Consider the following 22,013-nt stretch of genomic DNA (forward strand, 5'->3'; position numbering starts at 1 on the left):
GACCAGAGTGCAAACTGTATATGGGGAGTAGGCATGAGAGGCATAACTCCACATAGGAAAGCTGGTACTTGTGCTGAGGCCAGATGGAAGAAGAAAGGAGGGGAGGCATGCAAGAGAGAATATGTCAGAGGAAAGATGGAAAAAGAAAGATGGTTAAAAATAGACACAGAGACAGGGATGGGCAGGTAAGAAGATAGATGGGTTTTCAAAAAGACAGACGGACAAGGAAACAGGAAGAGATGCTACAACAGGGTTTTATCTTAATGAGGAAAAGAAAAAGTAAGAAAGGGAGCCTGATATTAAACAAGAGAAGTTTGTTCTCTGCAGGGACCTGTTTGTAAGAGCGAACCTTGTTATTTAACACCAATATGTCTCTGACTCCCTTATTTTATCCTTCCTTCTGTCCAGCCTTGCAAATGCTTTGAATAGCTCACCACGGATCAACAGATCCTACCGGGCCTAATCCCCTCCCTACAAATATTGTACAGTAAAGGAAGGAGGTCATCTGTCCTTTTAATGCCTCTGTGCCGGCTCCAAAGTGGAAACTCAATCAGAGCAGTCCACTGCAGCTTTACAGTATAATAATAGGATAGTTCTCCGTGTGTGTTTTTTGGAGGACAAGTTTTGTGCGGACTTGTGGGTATGTGAGCCTTTGGTGTATTGGCGTGCCAGACCAATCATTTTGCAGCATGGGGGACCAAATTCATTCAATGTCAAATAGGCACCAGAGCACTAGTCCTTTTGTTATGACTTCATCTTTTAAATGTTTTTTCCCACCACAAAACTCCATATGCTGTTTTTTCAGAAAGCATGATCTGGTTCTGTGTCATAACTACAGCCGCAAATTACAGTTCTTGCGACCATCGAGCTTTCCCCAGCCTGGGGCAAACAACACTTTCCTTCCATTCATCCTTCCAATAGCCCTTTCAGCTGGAGTAAATTGCACTTACACACCATAAAATTAGAAAGATCACAGAAACGACAACTCAGGAAAAGAATGTCAGCGGGCATGACAGAGAAGGTGGGATGCTGTTGCTTGGTAAACACGTGTGGCAGGCTTTTTAAAATCACTACTTCTCTCCAATGTACATATGTAACCAGCACAAGATTTTGCCATTCTTTCACCATTAATGCAAACTTTGAAGCACAGACATTGACTTTGGAGGTGACATAATGCAAAATTGACTTAATTCCACAGATTTCATAGTTATTAAAGCTATTATAGAGTTGTGAAGTGGAACGAGCTGCTGGTTCCTGAAGTCTTTTTCTATACTGTAAATTCATATTTATAACATTTCTCTTGATGAAATCCTCAATGTTCCTAAACATAGAAGCACGGAAGTCTTTTGGGTAATTTAACACATCTTAATGTTGAAGCCACCAGGGTAAATTACTGCAGCTAAATGTAATACAATCTTCATTCATTTTAGTTTTTTACACCCGTGCTTTTCCTACTACGACATGTCAAAATGTCTCCATGAAAACACATATTAATGATTGTGTTAACTAACATGTTACTTACTTGATGTTGCCCACCACCTGTTTGCAGGCTCCTTCTGACACCCAACCACAGTAGGGGTCTCTGGAGGCTATACAAGACCTGGATGTGACACACACACGTACACATAATCAGCCTTTCATCATTTTATAAACTGGATCTATCAGAGAGAACCCGAACCATTTGGCCTTTTAGGCTGGTTGTGAACAATTTTATGTGCAGGCATTAAACTTACTTCTTGCATCTTCCATGTCTTTCACAGCGAGACAGTGGCACTTTAACCACACAGGAGGTGAAAGCGACCCACAAAGCGTGACTCTTGCTGTCTATCTGCATGCCAATGATGCGCTTGTCCTCCACACCATCTATACTGCACCTTGAAGACAGAGAAGAAGATAAACCATGAATTATTCTGTCTTTTCTTCAACTATCTGGTTATTCAGGGACAGTCTTGTTAACAAAGAAAAACAAAGGAGGAGAGATGCACATTAAGAGGCCATAAAATGAGACTGAACAGTTCATTTAAAGAGATAAAAATCAAACTGTGAGGTCAGGGAGAACAGAGATAATGCCGGACTCGAGAACACAGGGTCAGGAACAGAGTGGGAGATAATGAGAGATAAAGAAAAGGGTGATACAGATACAACAGATATACAGACAGATGGGCACTGTGAGCAGTCAGCAATAACACTGCACTTAACTGTAAAACCCAGTACCACCAACGTAACCTCCTCCTCCCCCGCTACTCCACCATTTTTCCACTCCTCCATCCCTGCCTGTCTTCTTTGTCTACTCGCCCCCCTAGGAGCACACACTCTAATCCTTCTGGGCGTGTCAAGCTTTCTATCCCTTCTCTCTATCCATTCCTCTCTCCATCCTGCCATCCAGCTCCTGGGATTTAATCTCCCCTTCGTAGCGCTCTGGTCCCGTATTAACGCTCTCAATTAGGGCTTAGAGTCCATCTACACTGGGTAATGCACGACAATCGCAGCCAGGCAGGCAGGGAAGCAGGCGGGCAAAGTAACTTACTGTACGCGACTGAAGCCAGATGGCCAGCAGCCGATGAATGCTCAGACCCAGCCATATAGACAGAGAAGAGGAGATACAGGGAGGAGGCAAGAATGAGACACAGCGACGGGATAGGAGAGAAGGCAGGGCCTGCCCTTCATCCACTCCACATGGCACATCACATGGCCACACCATGTTGGATAACAAACAATGGTAACCTTGAAAGCCCTCCTGTCAAGTCCTAAACCTACTTCTCTTCTTTTTCTCAGCTGTCTGACACAATAACTTATTCTCCCCTGTGCTTCTTTCTATCACTCCTCTCCAGGCCTCTTTCCTCTGTTCTTTCTCCCTCTTCTGTTTGTGCTGCCATTCGTTCCCTCTCATCCATTACCCCTCAACTAAATATTTGCTTTGGCAGGGTCATACTGTGGCTGATTTTTCTTTATTCACTTCTACTCCAAATACACAACAATACTTAACTTGCCAAACCCCACTGTACCTGGCTCACACACGCTCAGGACCACACTCACGCCGGAACATGCACCAGCCGTGTTATATATGAGCGAGAGAACCTAGGCCGGCTCATAAGAGAAACACAGACCTCAATGTGTGTGTGTGAGTGTGCGTGTGTGTGTTTTCTTTAATCAGCCAACATTTTGGAGGAGCTGGTCTCCGCTGAGGTTGGGAACCACAGCGCTACGTTATCCAGAGCCTTGGGGTCTATGTCTTTAATTTAGTAGTTGCGGTTGGGCAGTGTAACCTGATAAAACTTTTTTAAATGATAGAGTAGCCATCTGGCTGGCTGGCTTCTCTACAAAGCTTGGGTCGGGGGAACTGACTGGTACTGATGGAGCTGGTGGGTTGGTGGGTTGGCTGAGTCTGGAGATGGTTGGAAACAAAATCACATACACGCTGTATCTATAACACATACATATGCAAAACTGACCATCCTTTGTTTGTAGCAACTGTATCCATGTGTTTCTCTACTTATATTCATCTCTCTCTCATACATACACATGTGCGCCCAAAGCTACATACTTATCAGGGTTGTAGACGTTGAGCTCCTCCAGAAACAGGCTATCATTGAGGAAGCCGCTGTTCATGTTGGCCAGGAATTTGACGATGATGCCTTTCTCAGATCCCAGGAAGACCACTGTGTGGTTCTTATAGGGCCCCGCCTCATTGTCCACCACGATGCGCGTCAGGCGATACCTGAAAGAAGGAACACCAAGTAATATAAATCAACCAATCAATCAATTAATTAGTCAGTTTGGCCATCAGAAAAGCAACAGATGGTGATGAAGGACGCCCATGAACTCTAGCCTACAATCCTCTTTCTTATAGACCAAATTCAAAAACGTGTGAGATTAAATTTACATGCATAAAAAGATACCAGAATAATAAATACACAAAAAAAAATAGGTGAGTAAGTATAATTATATAGTCAATCAATAAATTAATCAATCAATCGTTCGTTCGTTTGATGTGCCTTCCATCATTTAGGTCAGATGTCTAAAAGAGAATAAGGAACAGCAGGAGATTACACAGTTCAAATAATCTCCTTAATTAAATGTTATTTCATTAGAAACTCAATGGCACTGCCATAGGGCATGTCGTTTCTAAGAAAAAAACATTTCAAAAGCAAAAGACAAGCTATACCTTATTTTCTAATTGACAGCTGATGATCACCCCAATTGGCTCTGCACCAGGTGGATGACCCCCCACCCCCCAAAAAAAACAAACAGTCAGTGTGTTTTGGGACCCAAATGTGTCGGTGTCAAATGTGTCGGTGTCATCTGTAATCACATAACACGTTTTAAGAAATACCTTGGGAGACTACTTTACTTTTACTGATTGCATCATAGATGCTGGTATCTATGTCTCAATTAATTTCAGGGCAAAGAAACTCTTCAAGTTATAAAAGGTACATATCTGCACATCTGTGTGTTTTATGCAAATGCTTGTTTTCATGATTTTTATTAGATAGATTGGATATAAAGATTAAAGACTCAAGCCTATCAGGGAATCTAGGAAGTCCACTTTTAGCCTAAAATTAACATTAATGGTTTACTGACTGAAAATCGGTGAAAAGGTCCAGAATTTATTTTAACCTTAATAGAGAGTACAGGTTACACAATGAGTCGGTTGAAATAACTTAACACATCCCCTTCCGTTTTATTGTCGCTGGCTCTATCCAATCCCAAACTAACAGCAATCTGAAGGCCTGTTGTGGTCTTGATCTATTCAAGCATAACAGAAGCTCCAAGGACTGTGTCAATGGGATTTGATCTCAATGAAATAATACAATCTCAAGGACTAAGACATTCACTGTCTTTCCCATTCAGGATAATAAAAATCTCAAGAGGGGGTTCTTCAGAGTGTCTCCCCCCTCCATTTGATTCATTGTGCCCAGCCAGCTGAGGTCTCTGCCACAGCACAGCAAATCTCAGGACAGAGAAGCTTTTTCAAATTTGCAGCAAAAGCTCTTGCAGGATATTGGGGTGTCCTCTCCAGGGTGTAACAGGGATCAAACCCTATTACTGATTTAATTTCCAGTTGAGCTCAAGAATGGTATTACAGTACATGGATATATATATATATATATATATATATATTTATATATAAAAAGTCCTCACTCCTCTTCTACTCGGTATGCCTTCATGATGATTTTTCAGCTTACGTAATGCTTTTAAGTCTGACATGCATGTGAGGCTCTGCTCACTGTGGTGTCATTTCAAATCAAATGAAACAACAGATTGCTGATTATTTAAAGACATAAACAATGTGTTATTCATAATATGGATGTATGATATAGTACACTAATGAACAGAACGAGTTGTAGGAATAACCTTGATGAAAGCTCTTCATATTCTGACTAAGCCAGTGCAATATGTAGGTCAGACCTCAGCAAAGTAGCAGCAAGATGTGATAGGATGCAAATCATTTGTAAAACCTATGAAGAATTCTTTATGTAGCTCATCTATAAAGTGATGTTACCACCACAGAGGCTTGCCAAGGGTCTGGCAAGCAGTTCTAACTTTAAATCTTTAGCAGCTGCAATTCAGGACCAGGTCCAAATTAAAAGCTACTTTTTACCGATGCTCTGTCAGCTAGTTTTTGCTTTGGGATGGCGGTGTGCTGTTGAATTCCCCCAGAGGCTGGCTGAAATGTCTCTGCATAGTTTAGCTAGAAGCCAGACAGACCTTTATGATCAAACAGCATCAGCCACAGTGCACTGGCTTTGGGGAAAGGGGCTAAACTCCAGAAATTCGGGCGAAAAGCCAACCACAGAACAAAAAAAATAACGTTTTACCCCAGTATCCTCTCTTTTCAAACAGGCACTTTGCAACAAAGACTAAACAGCTGAAATCATCTTCTTAATGAGAGCTCATACGTAAGTGTTTATGAAACATCGCTGAAGGTGAAAATATCTTACCTCTTCCCCAATATGATACGGGGGGGGGGGGGGGGGGGCTGGAGCTAGCAAAGTGTAGATCAGAGTTTCCTCTACTACAGTGAAAATAGGTCAGCGGCTGGTTTGTGGTGGAGTGCCACTGTGTTTTAATGAGCTTGCCTCTCAGAGCAGCACTTCACGTAATTATTGTCCTGGGCTGAAGAAGCTCATAAACCTGATGACAACAGTCTTTGGAGTGCGTAATACTTACCGGACCATGGTCTTGAGGAACCAAGGCCTGTTGGCAATGGAGGGCACGGCTTCGTCCATCAGAGGATGCATCTTGATGAAGTTGAGAGTGTCGTCGGGAAACTCATTGGATACTTTGTACCTCTCCATGGATTGAGTGCTGGCACAGTTGCCAGGCCTGCCAATGAAGAGGAGGAAGAGGATGGCAGTGAGGAGGAGGAGTGAAAAGCATACAAGAAAAAACGCTACATTGACTTTGAGGGGGGAATGAACAATTTTTCACAGCCAGAGCTCCAATAGAAGACAGAAAGTTCTACTTCCCTAAAATCAATGAGGGTGCAGCTTTAAATTACTAAACTGTCGCGCCAAGAGGCGTTGGTTAGTGCAGAGGAAACAAGATGTCTTCTTTTCACTGGACTCTGGGTAAAGTCTATCTATCTGAACCTTTTACAGGGAGTTTGTGAGCTGTCTGTAAAAAAGAAGCTGCTTTGATAGCATATCCGCTTTGCAGGCATCTCACCTCTGAGCACTTGTATAACCCCTTTACTGCATGGGGTTCTGATACCCTGCCGCACCACCTTATTCACCCCAGGTCTGAGAAATATTAGCCGTCTCTGCCAACATACAGTTAGTTGCTCGGAAAATGGCTCTTTTTCCCCGGTTTACCGTTGTGAAAATCCCAAGCGGGGGGAGAACGGACGACCTTTGGACAGAATTACATCAGAAACAGGTCCTCTTGGTAGTGATGTTACTTGCCATGGCGAAGTCTTCTCTCGGTTTAAAGGTAACGCTCTATTGTTGTTTTTTCACGTTGTTTTCGGCGCTGTTGCTTCCTGGTTTATTCTATTTCCGAGTCAAAAGCCACTGCCGTGAAGTGGGGAGGGCAAGTTATAACCTACAGAGTATGCGCAGACGCAAAACCCGATGATACTCCAGTTAAGCTGTTTAAATTCATGAATAATCAGGGTACTGGGGGAGTTATCTAGGTCTGTTTAAGGTTGATTATGGAGAATGAGCAAAACACCGCCATCTAGTGTCTCAAGATCATAGCCGCAACAACTGAAAATAATTCCACTACTCAGGTTGTCAGGTTCGTCAGAACCGGCCCAGTAGCCTACAGGAGACCAGAGTCTGTTTGAGCCTGGTTGAAACTATCCCCTCCGGCAAATCGCACCATAAAAACAAGTATTACAGTTACCGTTAGCCGTTACAGCTAAACAAAACATGAAAGTTAGCTTACCAATCAAGGAGAAACATAACTATTTCGCTTGGCCTTTATTGAGACTAGTTTTTGCCCATCTCCGGTCACTCAGCTGCTGGGACAAATAAGCAGCTACAGGATCGACAAACTCCATTTCACCCAGTGCCAGCCTACAGTAGCTGCACCGAACAGGCAGCAACCCTGGCAACCCGCAATGCCGGCCGCTATTGGCTGGTACAATGTAAACAGAAAGTGACAGAGAGTCATTGTCGAACCAGTGAAAAATCTTTTTAAACATTAATTTAGACTTAATATATTTTTTTATGGAAAAGCAATACTTTCATCTGTAACCCTCAAACGCCCCGTGGGTGGATTATTTTTATAAATATATAGCTTTTAATGAAGATTCTACATATTCAACCTTTAACCGGGGTATGAAAACTCTTATGAAAAAATTGTATCCAGGGTACGGTGTTTACATAGTACAAATATAATCAGGTTTTTAAGTTGAGTGGAATATAAAGGGAATCCAGTAATGAAGAAAACTCCTTCAGCTATTCTGTGCATTCCTGTATTAATGCATCTCTATCATGTCGATACAGCGTAAGGAAGGCTTTTTTAAAAGAAAAATGTAGTTTAATTTACTTTTTATAAAAGCGTGCAATACTGCAAAAGAAAGTGAAGTGCTTTATCTATTCAAGGTACACTTATTTTGTCCTCTAACATTGACCTTGACATATGAGTTCAAGTCAGCTGCTGCTAATGTCAAATTAACCTCCAAATTGATATTGTTAGAATTTTCAGAACCATCTGTAATTTTTAAAAAGGCAGTAACAGCTAGTGCCATAACATTTTCTTTACTGTAGCTACATTTGTGTCCGTGGACATATGGTAAGCAGAACGGAAACAGGCATCTCTTAAATACGAAAATCTGTAAATGATTTAGTATCAGAGTCTAACACATGGAAGAACAGTCTGTTACGGGACCAGACCTAGTGACATTGTTGAAACTCTCCTTCTGTTTGCCTGCAGATGAAAGGTCTGAACGAAACCAGTTGATGAGAAACTAAGTCAATCACATCAATCGCCACAGCAAAAGCAGCAGGTATAACCTTGTTGAATGTAAACAGGTAATTACATGCTAATTATGGGAACTCACACGTACACTCATACATGCAGAGTACAATACAGGCTCTCTTTTGGGGAGGAACTGCCTCCTCAGCCATATGGTAGCACACGCACATACACACACACACACACACACAGAGTACCCACAATTATCGTGGCCCAGATCTTTGTTGTAAATCTTTTTTTTTTTTCTGGAGGATAGAAGAGCGGCTTTTAGCTCGCTAATTAGCAAGCAATAGATGGGAGATTGATCAGGCTGGTGCATTTGTGGAATTAGTCAGCCATCTGTAAAATGATCTCATGCTTCATTTGTTGATACTGAGCCCCCTTCTTTGATGCAGCTGTGTGTGGGGGAGAGGTGAGGTAATGCGATAGGGGGTGCAACTATGAAAAGAGGTGGTATCTGTGCATAGAGTATACATGTGTGACGCAATGTGACATGGGATGTGTAATCTTATGGTGAAAAAAGATGGAATGTCATGAAAAATGACACAATGTGAGCTTAAAATGTGGTGATCTTGACACATTGTAATTCAGCAAGTCTTATGCATTGATTAGATGGCCATATTTGGTGTTGTGTTGGGAGGGAGAGAGAGAGAGAGAGAGAGAGAGAGAGAGAGAGAGAGAGAGAGAGAGAGAGAGAGAGAGAGAGAGAGAGAAAGATAGAAAGAGGGACTGTGTGTGTGTGTGTGTGTGTGTGTGTGTTTGTGTGTGTGTGTGTGTGTGTGTGTGTGTGTGTGTGTGTGTGTGTGTTTGTGTGTGTGTGTGTGTGTGTGTGTGTGTGTGTGTGTGTGTGTGTGTGTGTGTGTGTGTGTGTGTGTGTGTGTGTGTGTGTGTGTGTGTGTGTGTGTTTGTGTTGGTGTGTGTGTGTGTGTTTGCTGTTAATTAACTGTTTTACCTTGGCTTGGGAACCTTGTCTTCAGGAAAAGGTGTCCAGGTGGAGTCTGGGGATTTCTGCTCTTTGAAACGCCCTGTGAACGCGTTGGCCACTTCCGCCATGTCATAGGCGCACACGGCAGAGCCTGGAATACTGCCATGACACACACACACACACACACACACACACACACACACACACACACACACACACACACACACACAAACACACACACACACACACGCACACGCACACAAGCGCACACACACACACAAACACATACACGCGCGCGCACACGCACACAAGCGCACACACACACAAACACACACACACACACACACACACGCACACAAAAACACACACACATAAAAAAATTCACATAAGCAATCCTTTCTACTGAACATATCAAAGAAACACCTTGCCAAGTCTGGACTATCGCCAAGAGACAGAAACATGGATTTACAATCTCCTTTAAAAGAGGTTAAATCCCTCGAGGAGGACTCATTTCAGCTGTTGCATGTTTATACCTCTAACAGTCAAGTTTCCGGAGCAGAAAAATAAGAAGTTTTATTTTCTTCATCTAGAAGCAATTCTTCTTATATCCGTATTGATTACAATGTTGATTCTGTTATATCAGTCAATAAGCTACAGTGTCTGCGCCTGCCAAGTCTCATGAGGACACACATTCCCTAACTCCTCCCTCCAAGACTGGGTTTCCCCAAAAGCCTCAAGGCATCAAAGTTCACCGCAAGTCCACTGTTGGGTAAGAAATACAGACAGATTATTTTATTATTGCCCTTCATTTAAGGGGGAAAATACCCATCTTGTGATAGCAGCAGAGCCACTGGCTTCTTTCTGTCTGTGTGGAATCAATGCATAACAGATAGCTGAGTCACTTTTCTATTTTCCCTGCATCTGCTCTCATAAATTAGAACTGAAACCAGGAATTGTTTATTCTTTATTCTTTTAAAAGAGAAATCTCTCTCAGCTGGCTGGATTTTCTGGCTGTTGCATCATGGTTTAAACTCATGTAGACATCGGGGAGACAGAATACACAAGGGCGGTATTATAGAGAGCAAGGTCAGAGAGTTGTTAATCCTTGGTTTAGCTACTAAATTACAGTAATTACCAACTGTATTGGATATGTACAGAAAGTTACACAGTCATATGTCTGTTTAAATCGGGCTGCTAACAAGGCAGATAGATGGTGAGCCAGCCAGCCTGTTAGCAAGTGACAAGGCCAGCCCGCATAACAATTAAACGACACAAACCCTGTGCTGCCTACAGTCTGAATGTGGTCCATCTAATTTCACCCCAACTATGAAATGGAAAATTAATGCCAGGATCAAAACGTGTGCTTATAGAAAGTTTCAGAGGCACCGCTTCATTGGGTTTTAATGTCCATTAACCATGCTCAATTGCATTGTCACAAGCAATTGTCTTATCTGCTAAAAACCAGCCATAAAATGGAAAATTACAATATGTGCAAGATATCAGCCAAGCTCTATGGCTTTGTGGTAATTTTCAATTTAGATAACAACTTCCCCTGCCTATGAATATGAAAGCAGTAGTGAATATGAAGTGTAAGGGGAAAATAAGATCAAACACCTGCATGTCAAAAGGGCAGCACAACTGTTTTGACAGAAGATGTAAATGTTGACCCAGTAGACATGTTGCCTTGAGACACAGTAAGGGGCACACGCTACTGATATTAACAAAGGTCAGACTGTCATATTGTTGATGAATTGCAGGGATTTTTAAAAAGCATTTCAAAGCGAGGAAGATGATCATGTTAATAAATGGATAAGGGTTGTTGACACACATTAACTTATTTGAGACAAGGGAAAAGAATAAAAATAAAATAGCCCTGATTAATCACTTCCATCTGTTGCTACTCTAAAACCTCTCCAGGTGTAATACACGTGTGTTGATTTCTCAATGCCTTCTTTAGTTTTTTGTTCCTCAGGGTACCTGTTGTAAGGTGTGGAGAAGGTTGCCATCACTACGTCCCTCCCGTTGATGTGGATGACATCTGTCACAGCCTGTAGGATGTTGAAGTAGAAGTGGGAGTCACCGGGGATGGAACAGTTCATGCGAGACTTGAGAAATGAGGTCCATTGCTTCTCCAGGACACGCGGCGAGCCGCCCCGGTCATTCTTACAAACCCTGGCCACCCGAGGAAACACCACCTGGCAGACGGAGACACACACAGTTCAAAGGTTACATATGAATAGCTTGGGGTTTTACATCAACAGTCACCTATGTCACATCTGCACTCTCAGTCTCTTTCACAGTTTAGCAGTCCATCAAAGGCGTATTACACCAATTTATCATTGAACTCTCACATTGTGGGACTCATGATGGACAGTTAACAAAATGAATCAAAGTTGGCACAGAGAACCATAGATATCTTCTTTATTATTCCATGCATTCTTCTTGGGTAGACTGCATAAAAGACATGAACATAGCTATCATGATGTCACCCATTGGCTGTTTTGAAGTCTCGAGTTTGGTTTTTTGGCGGTCGCTTAACTTTGAGTGGATGTGACCATATTTGGATGAGCGGGTGGACCTGCGGTGAGTCATCCAGCAGACTATTGCCAGTGAATAAGTAGGGATAATTTGAAGGTACACCCGGTGGATATGCATTACTAAGCCTCTGACTATCCTGTCACTAGCACCTGTGAATCTCAAGGTAGCCCCGTCCCAAAGTATGCCCTGCTTTATCATCTATTTTGCTCCAGATAGGACCAACATTATGCTGTATTGAAGAAGACATCAAACTAGCGATTGAGACCATAAAGTCGTTAGGAAAATGTTTACTGAGGTAATAAATAAAGTGAGAAGTAGGGTAATTTTTTCATTGACTTCTATACAATTGAATTTCTTCGCCTCCTGCTGGCCATTAGATATAATGCAGGTATAAGGTGCTTTCGTATTGGCTTCATTTTTCAGTCCTGAGGCTACGTCCATCTCTTTTATAATGTAGTTTTTCTATGGTTCCTTGTTAAAATCTGGCTACATTACCCACAATGCAACTCAAATCTCTGAATGACCTGCTGGTGGTGTAGTGTGTTATGCTAGTAGTGACTGCTACCCTCAAGCAGAGATGAGAACTACAGAGACCAGGTAAACTCATTGCTTTCTAATCCCCCACCACCAGAATGTTTTCCATTCTCAAACTTGTAATCCTCTGCCCAAACTGTTGTTGCCTCAAGCAACATCACTTGAGGTAATTTATTATATTTTGCATAGCTCCCTCTGGAGCCACAAAAGGATTTAAAAAAGTACTCGTCACTAGTACTACCCAAGACTGTGAACAGACTTTGATGTGAAAAATGGGAGTGCCTGAACAGAAGCTGTATTAACAAAACTGGGACCACAGCATTACTTTTTTTCACACTTTGTCACCTTTTAGATATGAAATAATAATTTTTTGCATCTTATGATCTTCGTCAAGTTTTATGTTATGGTATGTGAGCATAATAATGACCATCATTTCTTACATGACTTTTCACACGTTTTAATCTTTTATTTTCCAACAATATTTCCATGACAACTGGGAGAAACTCCTATTTATAATGAAGTTATAATTTGATATGATCGAAAGCTCCATGACAGCTACTAAATTGACCTGCTGGTGAGATTTTTTCCTCAACTGCTGTTTCCAAAGTCAAGAATGAACGTTGAATGACAGAAGATAAAAAACTTTTTCATTTGATTCCCAGCAGAGCACACTATTGTCCCTCTTTGCTCGTTTCAATGACAGAAATCCATGGGTGTCCACAGTGTCTTAATCCAACATTTCATCACTTTATAGATAATTAAAGACACAGCAGAGAAAATTGGTGTGTCTGATACGCTCTTAAAGTCAGCACCTGGCAAAAACATTTAAAGTATACCGATTCAAATAGGAGCCGGCACTGTAATTACATCTCTGCAATAAAATCACACAGTCAGTATTGTAATTAGTTGTTGTCACACTATACTTAACGGCAATAAATCCCTCCCTGACCTGAAATTGTGCTCTAGAGTAAACAGTGTGAATGGGAGCGAACATGCATTTAAACCAGATCTCTATACACATGCGACTGCTGACACATAAACCTCACCCACGCATGCATTACAACTAATGCAAAAAGACATGCAGAAAAGCAAACACACATTCATTCACTCTCACTGTGAAACACGCATACCTACAGTGGCCTGCTCGCTGTGAGATTATAGACCATTGAAATTACAGAAAATGTATCACACAGCAAAGCTGAGACTAAGTCAAAATGAATGTGGAATTATGTCAGCTTTACATACCAGTTCAGTTTCTCACATTTCTACCTGCTAAAGATATCCGAACACTAGCTAATGTTACCTGTACACACACACACACACACACACACACACACGCACACACACTCACACACACACAGACTCGAAAGATGAAAACAACGCCAGTGTTGGTAAAAACTTGTTGGCATTATTGTTTGGCTAAGTACAAATACAGAGATTACTCACACTGAACAAATACCTCAATCAAGGCTTTTTAATTCACTTGTCTAATGAAATATTTATCCTTCTGCATTTTCCAGATATCAATGTAACAACCCAATGTCAAAACTAAAGCAAACACAAACCTGCCACATCAGATTGATCAATTTTGGCGCAAAGCTCTGCTTACATTGTCAGTGAAGGCCAATCTACTTTAAGAGAAGAGCTATCCTTCACTAAATGTTAAATTGCTCCCTGCACCATCAGTTCTACCACCATGCGCATAATTATACTGACATCGCTTTCAAAACACCCAGCAGATCAAGAGGCCCAATCTGTATTCATGCTCTGTATAACACATGCCTGTCACTTCTGGCATTGAATCTATTATTTCTGTCTTATTCTTTACCTCCACTTTACCTTCTTGTGCCCTCTCTTTCTCACCCTCTCTTGTGTGTTTCCTTTAATTTATTCTGAAGAATAGGGAATTGAGCGATAGATTTCCATAACTGATTTCCTCCTACCTGGTATCCAATTAAACTCGGTCAGGACAGGGTCCAAAACTGAATTAAGTGGATTAATAGAAAAAACACCTGTTTTCTTCTCAAGCCTTTCCTTTTCCTCTTCTCGTCTCATTTCTCAGACACACTTGGGTGGAATTCCTCTTGGGAAACATTGAGACAATAGGTCAAATAGGAGCATTGAAGGATGGATGCGGACGTGCAGTTCAAGAGGTATATTTAGACGTCAAAATGGGATCTCAAGATATCCACAATTTTTTTCTTTTTGGATCTATTTTAGGTCCTTCATCCTGCCCAGTGTTTATCTGCTACTAAAATATGCTTGCCGACTTTACCGGTCCTGAAAGCCTCCTTCCAGTTATGTGATACACCCATATCCTGTTAGTTTCCTCTGGCACTTCCTGATTCTCCCAGTAAATAGGAAGTCACCTCTGATTACTGTTCAAACAATAGCAAAAGAATAGGGCCTGTGCTTACCTTTCCCATTGTGTTGTACTCCATAGCAATTTCCCGAAAGAAGAAGTAGATGAAGTCCCTGTAATCGACTGCCTGGACAAAGTATGGCTCTTCAAGAGGACAGAAATAAAATAAAATATGAGTCAAAGAGACGTTTTTACCGTGACAAAACAGTTCTGACACCATATTTCAGAGCAAATAGCCAGAATATCTGTCATATTATGCAGAAATGCTCAGACTGTGAGCCTTGAGTGCCTCAATCTATCGTCCATCACATCAACAAAACAATTTGCATGCAAGCAAAGAGAGATCTCTCTATTGTGTTTTGACAGGCTGGACTTGTGCTTGTTTCTCCCCAGGGCAGAGCAATTTCCTGGCTACATCAACTCTATCAGGCAGGTTGGCAAAATGACTGTGTCAAACAGAGCGTGCAGCATTATCAAAAGTGCTCCTGCTCTTCATACCTAGATTCATATACACAAATCATAAATCACAAACACATGGTCAAGCATGCATGTCAAAACACAAGTTTGTTTTCTCACTTGTCAGTCAGCTTGGTGCTATCCAAACACAGAGACTTTGTTTGTGTGTACCCCACTCACCTTTCAGCCATTTGGAGTCGTGTTTGACAGTGCGCAGAGTCGGGCTGTCTCCTAGACTACGATAGATGACCGCATCGATCGCTAGAAAGTCTGTTACTGTGGCCGAGTACAGTTTGCCATCTGGAGAGGGAACACGGAGATGGAGAGAGCAATAAGAAGGAAAGAATTAGATGAAGAGGGGCAGAAGAATGTATAGCGAATGAAAGAGGGAGCCATAAAGGAAGAGAAAAAGGTGGAGAGTAAAGTTCCGTCAAAAGAAAAATACATAAATTCACTCAGAGGTTCCTGCTGTCTGTGGCTGGATACACAAACAAGTTTCAGAGGGCTTAGACCTGGAAAATGAATGAATCACACAAACAGAAGAGACTCTCTGATGGACAACAAACAAGGCTGTACACACAATATGTTGCACATTTGTAATTGTGCACTCTCGAAAACACACTTCAAACAAACATCGAAGCCCTGCATTCACACACACAGTCTTAAAACCCCACAGAAACACACACTTACATGCACATATGTACACACACATGCTCCACAAACACAATCCACCAGCAGCATGACCTCAGCCCTGGCTTGGCTATAACCACAGTGGAAACTCAAACTACATAACTGAAAGGATAGCAGTCAGAGGAACCCTCTTGATTACTCAGTGCTTCCAGCTCCTTCCAAGCAGATCTGCTAAACATTAACTGGTCAAGCAAGGCGTTCACTCTCTTCAACCAGACAGGGACAGATCATCCATACTGCCATAAATCGGCTCACAGCAAATATGAATGAGGACTGAATGTCTTTAGCAGCTTGCATCAGAAGAATCTCACCACGCCAACGGAAAGCTGACTCATTCTGGTCCCATTAGTTTGTGACTTATTTTTAATCTTGTGCATTTTGACAGAACCTGAACGAGAGACAAAGAGGACTACAGAAAAGTGCAATAAAAGCAAAAGAAAGATGATTCTGTTTTCACTGTTACCACAGTACCATTGATGTGTTTCCAAGGGGCTGTAAAAAGCAGCAAATTCCTAACTCAGAGCAAATGTGGCCTCAAGTTTGATGATTTATTCGAGTGCATTTAACACAATTGGCTTTCATTCTTGACATGTTGTCAGAGAATTGCTATTAGAATAAACCACAGGGTATTAAGAACAATATTAAATACTACCGCAACTAATCTCCTTGCTCAAATACACTCAACTTTCCCATCTAGCTCAAACACGTTCCAATGTCTAATAAATCCAGATAGGAGGAAATTAGTATTAATATTTTTGCCTCATTGAAGTCAGAGAGTAGTAGTACTATCACACATGCTTAATCTATTTTCACCTCATGGAAACTTGTGTGAGTTTCTCTCATGTTAAGCCACATGACAGGGCTTTAAAATCATAGTGACGATTAATGTAATTAAATACTTTATAGATGAGTCAACTGTTAATTTGACGTGTGCAGATGCATATAATCTTACCAGCAAAGAGAGCAACATTGGCGTGCTTGGCGTCATATGGGCAGCGTGCCATCCCACTGATCTCCTCTCCAAGAGCCTCCAGGGTGTCCATCTAGGGTCACAAATGAGGTGAAAGGTCAACAGGAGGTCAAGACAATGTAGTTCTGTCACACAAAACAAAGGACTTGAAATACAACTAAGACAGGAAATGTTGGTTCCCAGTTGGAGGGAAAGATCCACAGGAGGAAAATAAGAAAGTGGCTTGAATGTCAAAACAATGATAAAGTGAAGACAAGAAAAAAAAAAAATGTTAAAGTGGAAAATTTGTGGTGTGAGTCATAATAATATAGTCCTAAAAAGCTGTGGTACCCAGCCCTAAACTAATATCCCGTGGATGCCACTTTGGTGTTGTTCTGAGAGCTGTCAAAGCAGCCCATCTGGGAGTATCTGGGAAACTGTCATGGACAGAGATTAACAGAATCTGACATTTTCCACAGCAACATGTTCCACAGCATGGGTGGATGTGGTTTGCTTCCTTCTGAAATCCTTTATCCTTCAAATGTACTGGTGTTGGAGAGGAGTTAACAACCCTCAAGACGGATCTTTAACCTATATACTGCTGGGCTTTCCCCTGCCCTGATTTCTAAAGTTTGTGCTTTTGCTGTGAAGAGGATATAAATGGGAAGAGTAAAAATGGGTACGGACAGGGCTCTGAGCAGGGGCGTGAACATTTTTATGAAACCACTTTTGTTTTGAAATAGTTTATCATACAGTAGTCATTATTTAATATTTTGCAGCTTTTAATTGACAGGACTCGTTTCATGATATTTCAGGAGGGATTCTAGTTTTAATTCTGCACCTAGACAGTGTAAAATATATATTTTCTTAGCACTTGGAGGGTAGTTTATCCAAACTTACAGCTGATTTTGTCATTCAGTCACTCAGTTGTCCCTTTTCCATGAGCTATTGAGGCTTGTCGATTGTTAAAGTCTTGTTTTATGCCCAGTGTGGCTACAGTGCAATTGGCAGGGAATGGTGGAGGATCAGATGTGGGTGAAAGATCACTATCACCCCACCATGAGTTGGCTTGTCTTCCCCAGCATGCATTAGGAGACTATCTTACCCCGGCTAAAGCCCATAAACACACACAAACAAGAAAGGAGAGAAGAAAATCCTCTGGCCATAGGTTGAAGTCAGGGAACATTACTGAACACACTGTTTGCCTTAACTATACATTTTCTCTCGTCTGTCTCTGTTTCTATCTTTCTTGTACTTTACTTTCTTGCTTCCTCACTTTCTTTCTCCCTCTGTCTCTCTCTCTCTCTTGACAAAGAGGAGCGTAGCTTGCCAAGGCTGCAAACTGCTTACGCCGCCCTTTCTGGTCTCTAAACAGGTCATTTTGTTTTCTATTCCTGTCTCGGCGGAAACAGTTATCATCTGCCCACTAAAAAGGTCACACACACTCCGGCGCAATGCTGGAAAAGCCTGCCAGAGAAATTGTTGAGGCTGATTTGGCAGAGAAAATTACAAGTGACCTTTTACAACAAATACAGAAGCACCAGCAACGGCACATTTCTCGATTTCTCATTCCTTCTGTTTCTTCAGAAACTATACGAGGATAATATATACGGAGAAAGGCTGGTTTGAAGATATATACTGTTATTAGCCAGGAGAGACTGTAATTATAGATTAGGTTGAATTAATCACAAGGGACGTGAGTGGCTGAAGGTCAGGTGCGTCCACTGAATCAGAGCGTCTGGATGTACAGAGCAATGGGGCAACTCAGTTGAGCTTTAAACGTCAGCAGCTTCTGTGTCAGATACCTAACGCAAACAGTCCCTCCTCCTCTGACACATCACAAACACACACTCACATATCTCTCACGACACCACAGATACCCCCAACCTTCCATCTCCTCAGTTGATTTCACCGAGGCCGTGACCTCTGTCTATGGGGCTTGACTGGCTGTCACTGATCTATTCCTGCTTTTTGAACAGAGGAAGACACTCCCAATCCAGCCGCAGATACACATACATATCCATTCTCCTGTCAAGTTGGCATGAGTGGAGAAACAACTGCCACATGCTTACTTGTATATGAGGTTAGCCTTGTCTAAAGCAATATCCAATATTTAAAAAATGGGCAATAGCTATCCATAAAACTGCCACACTGAACCACAACATTTCTCGACATTACCATAAAGAAATTTAATGCTTAAACAGCCAGATGGATTTTTTTTTACCTTGTTTACCAGGCAAACCTTATTATGCTGTCAACTCCACTAGCTGCAAAAAAGAAAGAAGTGCTTCAGCTTTGTAGAAGCACAATTCAAAGTAATGGGAAGGGTACCGTAGTGCTGTCACACTTCGTCAGCGCTGCCTTAACAACACTCTCTTCTGTAGGGATCTACTGTAGCTTCGCAGACAAATGTACAGTAACCTTGGCTCGGGGTGCAGTATATCTAGATGAATTAATTACTACAACTGCTAATTTGTGTTTTCATAGGCTATATGCTAATTAATTAGACAAACACAATGTAGACTCAAAAAATGCCCATCAGGAATGTTATAATTGGTTTGACATTAGCTTCAGCACTCAGGGTGAGGGACACGTTCTGCTCCTCTATGTTGTTTTTATGAAGACTCTTTTATGGGCTTTATTTATCATTGCTGAGGGATTCGTGAAATCTTATGGAGGAAAAACTTAGGGTAAACTGAGCCTGTGTCCCACTTATTAACTGTTTGCTTGAATCTGTTTTCTTGTTTATTTCATAGAAAAGTTTATATTTTCTGTGGCTTCTCCTAATGCAAATCAAATGTTCTGTGACAACAGCGGTTCCAAAATCATCTAAGGGGTTTTCCTGGGTCATGAGGTCACAAATGTTGATTTCAGGAAAAGCAGCCACAGACAGAATAATCATGATAAAGGAAAAACATATTTTGGCATCTACATTTTCAGACCAGTGTTCTACAGTTTGCAGCTAAGTTGAATCCCCACACATTTCTTTGTATGCAATCCATATTTCCACCTGCACAACCTTTTCCTACTATAAAGGTCAAGTGCACAAGTTCACACCTGGGCCAGGAATGGTTGTGTAAACCAAAGAAAGGAGGCATCTCCTTGGGAGATTAATAGTCATGGCCCACTTCTCTCCAACCTGTTTCTAAACCCTGGGAGGATGAACCTGTTTCCTTCTTTTACACGAGAACACGAAACTGGAGTCTTTGCAGCTGTTGAAAGAAATATGTTATTTCAGTGAACAGAGGAAGAACCTCATTTATCTGACCCTTCAACTTCTAAAATGATTGATCTTTTAGAATGAGAATGGTGAACAAACATTTCTCAAATATTACAATAAATGGATGAATTAATTGATACCTTTAACACTGTATGATATTATATTTCTGAGTAATGAACATTTCAATCTTCTGGAAAAGCTGCAGTATAGCAAGGCATGTGTGGGAGTATCGTCACCCTGTTGATTACAATATATCCCTCTGCGTGTGTTAATAATAATTCAAATGCAAAGACTTGGCACAGATTAAATTTCCCAGAGCACCTCAGTCCACCAGTATCAAGTCAAGGACGCATCACCTGGGACCCACTGCCTCCAAGCCTCCCCACTGATTCCCCCCCGATTCGCCTGGCAACAGGCGATGAAACTGACTCCAGCCATATATCAGCCCAGCTGGATGGGGTGTTTATTATTACAACACAGCAAGGGAGTGACACAGGGTGAAAGCAACAGAGGGAAAGATGGTAGAGTGGTGGGAGCAATGGAGGGGGGGAGGAATTAAGGCTGACAGGAGGGAGGGAGGATGAATAGATGAAGAGAGGGAGTTGGGTGCTGTGTGGTGCCCAGGGAGAGGACTGTGCCCTGGCTGCCAAGGTGTCTGTGTTTTTTCTGTATGCATGCATGTGTGTGGCTTTGTGTTGATAGTACCAACACAAGGTAAATGATGGATAAAGAGATGAAGCTAATGAAGAAAGAAAAAAGGTAGGTTTGTAAAAGAGAGAATCAAATAGAGGTAGAAATAAAGAGGTAACCAGGCAGGAAAGGTGTTAGAACAGAAGACAGTGTGGGGTGTTACTGGTTTGGGCGGCAGCCCTCCCTGCCCCCTCTGTCTCCCTCCACCTCTGCTCCCTCTCCTCCCTCCCGCTCACCCTTGCAGCGTAGTTGATTAATGTGGGATGAGGCTGGCCCCGAAACAGAAGCTCTTTTCAGTGCTGTCACACTGGGGAGATGGAGAGGCAAACTGTGGCCAAGGTGGATTTAACCACAAACACACAAACACTTTTGACCAAGCAGAGTGGATGAGCCCAGCACGCCATCAAAGGCCTGGTATCTGCCCAGAGAGCCTGCCAGCCTGCCTGCAGTACAATGTATCTGTGTGTCTGATGATTTTGTAAAATGTGTTGTGTGTTTGCACAGTTGTCAGTGTTTATATGGATGCATTCTGATTTTTTCCCCCTTCACATGTGCCTGGGTATTTGGATGTGCATTTATAAGTTTGTGTTCCTGTGATGAGAGGTCATTTTGACAGTACAACATTTTACATGTCCTCTGAATCTCTTTTCACATTTAATCATGACATATTGATTAAATCAGTTCCAGACTAAAATGGCTGTTATTCCACTAAAATAATTACAGTGTAGTTAATGGAAAGAGCAGTTGCAAGCACATTGAACTGACTTACTAAATATGCACTGGCTAATTGGACTGAGCAAATCTGAAACATGGAAAAAATATTCTAAAGAACATTTGAATACAGTAGTTACTTTTCATCACATCATTATGGTCAGATATGTTACTTTTTCACAAAGTGATACATTCCTAATTTTTGTTGCAGTGTTAACCTCACCCATGTGCAGTGATTTATGTACAGTGTGCATTCATTTTTATGTTTGCACAGGCAAGCCTGCATGTGTAGATTTGTGGCAACGTTATCAAGCCTCACTGTGTTTTATAACATGTCGCTTAAACTCTACCAGAGTAGCAGAAATATCAATGCAGTAAAAGCTGAAACACAAACCTTGAAACCATAACTGAATATATTGGCTATAAAAAGCTAACCACGCCTGATAAATGCGGAGACATAAATTCCACTTTCCCTGCAGGAGAAGTCAGTGAATTGAAAGATGTCCTCTCTGTG

The 22,013-nt window shown here is 41.7% G+C and overlaps 1 protein-coding gene across 1 annotated transcript in view; it reads right to left on the minus strand.

Moving 5' to 3' along the window:
• Positions 1–22,013, minus strand: part of sema6a (sema domain, transmembrane domain (TM), and cytoplasmic domain, (semaphorin) 6A) — a 100,082-nt gene that overhangs the window by 20,884 nt on the left and 57,185 nt on the right. The window contains exons 7-15 of the mRNA XM_083912746.1: positions 16,882–16,972; positions 15,420–15,539; positions 14,839–14,927; positions 11,327–11,544; positions 9,377–9,508; positions 6,172–6,327; positions 3,545–3,718; positions 1,734–1,874; positions 1,523–1,600 (exon numbers count right to left, since the gene is read on the minus strand). Coding sequence (XP_083768872.1) covers positions 1,523–1,600; positions 1,734–1,874; positions 3,545–3,718; positions 6,172–6,327; positions 9,377–9,508; positions 11,327–11,544; positions 14,839–14,927; positions 15,420–15,539; positions 16,882–16,972 — 1,199 coding nt within the window. The remainder of the gene's footprint in view (positions 1–1,522; positions 1,601–1,733; positions 1,875–3,544; positions 3,719–6,171; positions 6,328–9,376; positions 9,509–11,326; positions 11,545–14,838; positions 14,928–15,419; positions 15,540–16,881; positions 16,973–22,013) is intronic.

This window comes from Echiichthys vipera, assembly GCF_963691815.1.
Source record: "Echiichthys vipera genome assembly, chromosome: 4".
In the NCBI taxonomy this organism is placed as follows: Eukaryota; Metazoa; Chordata; class Actinopteri; order Perciformes; family Trachinidae; genus Echiichthys; species Echiichthys vipera.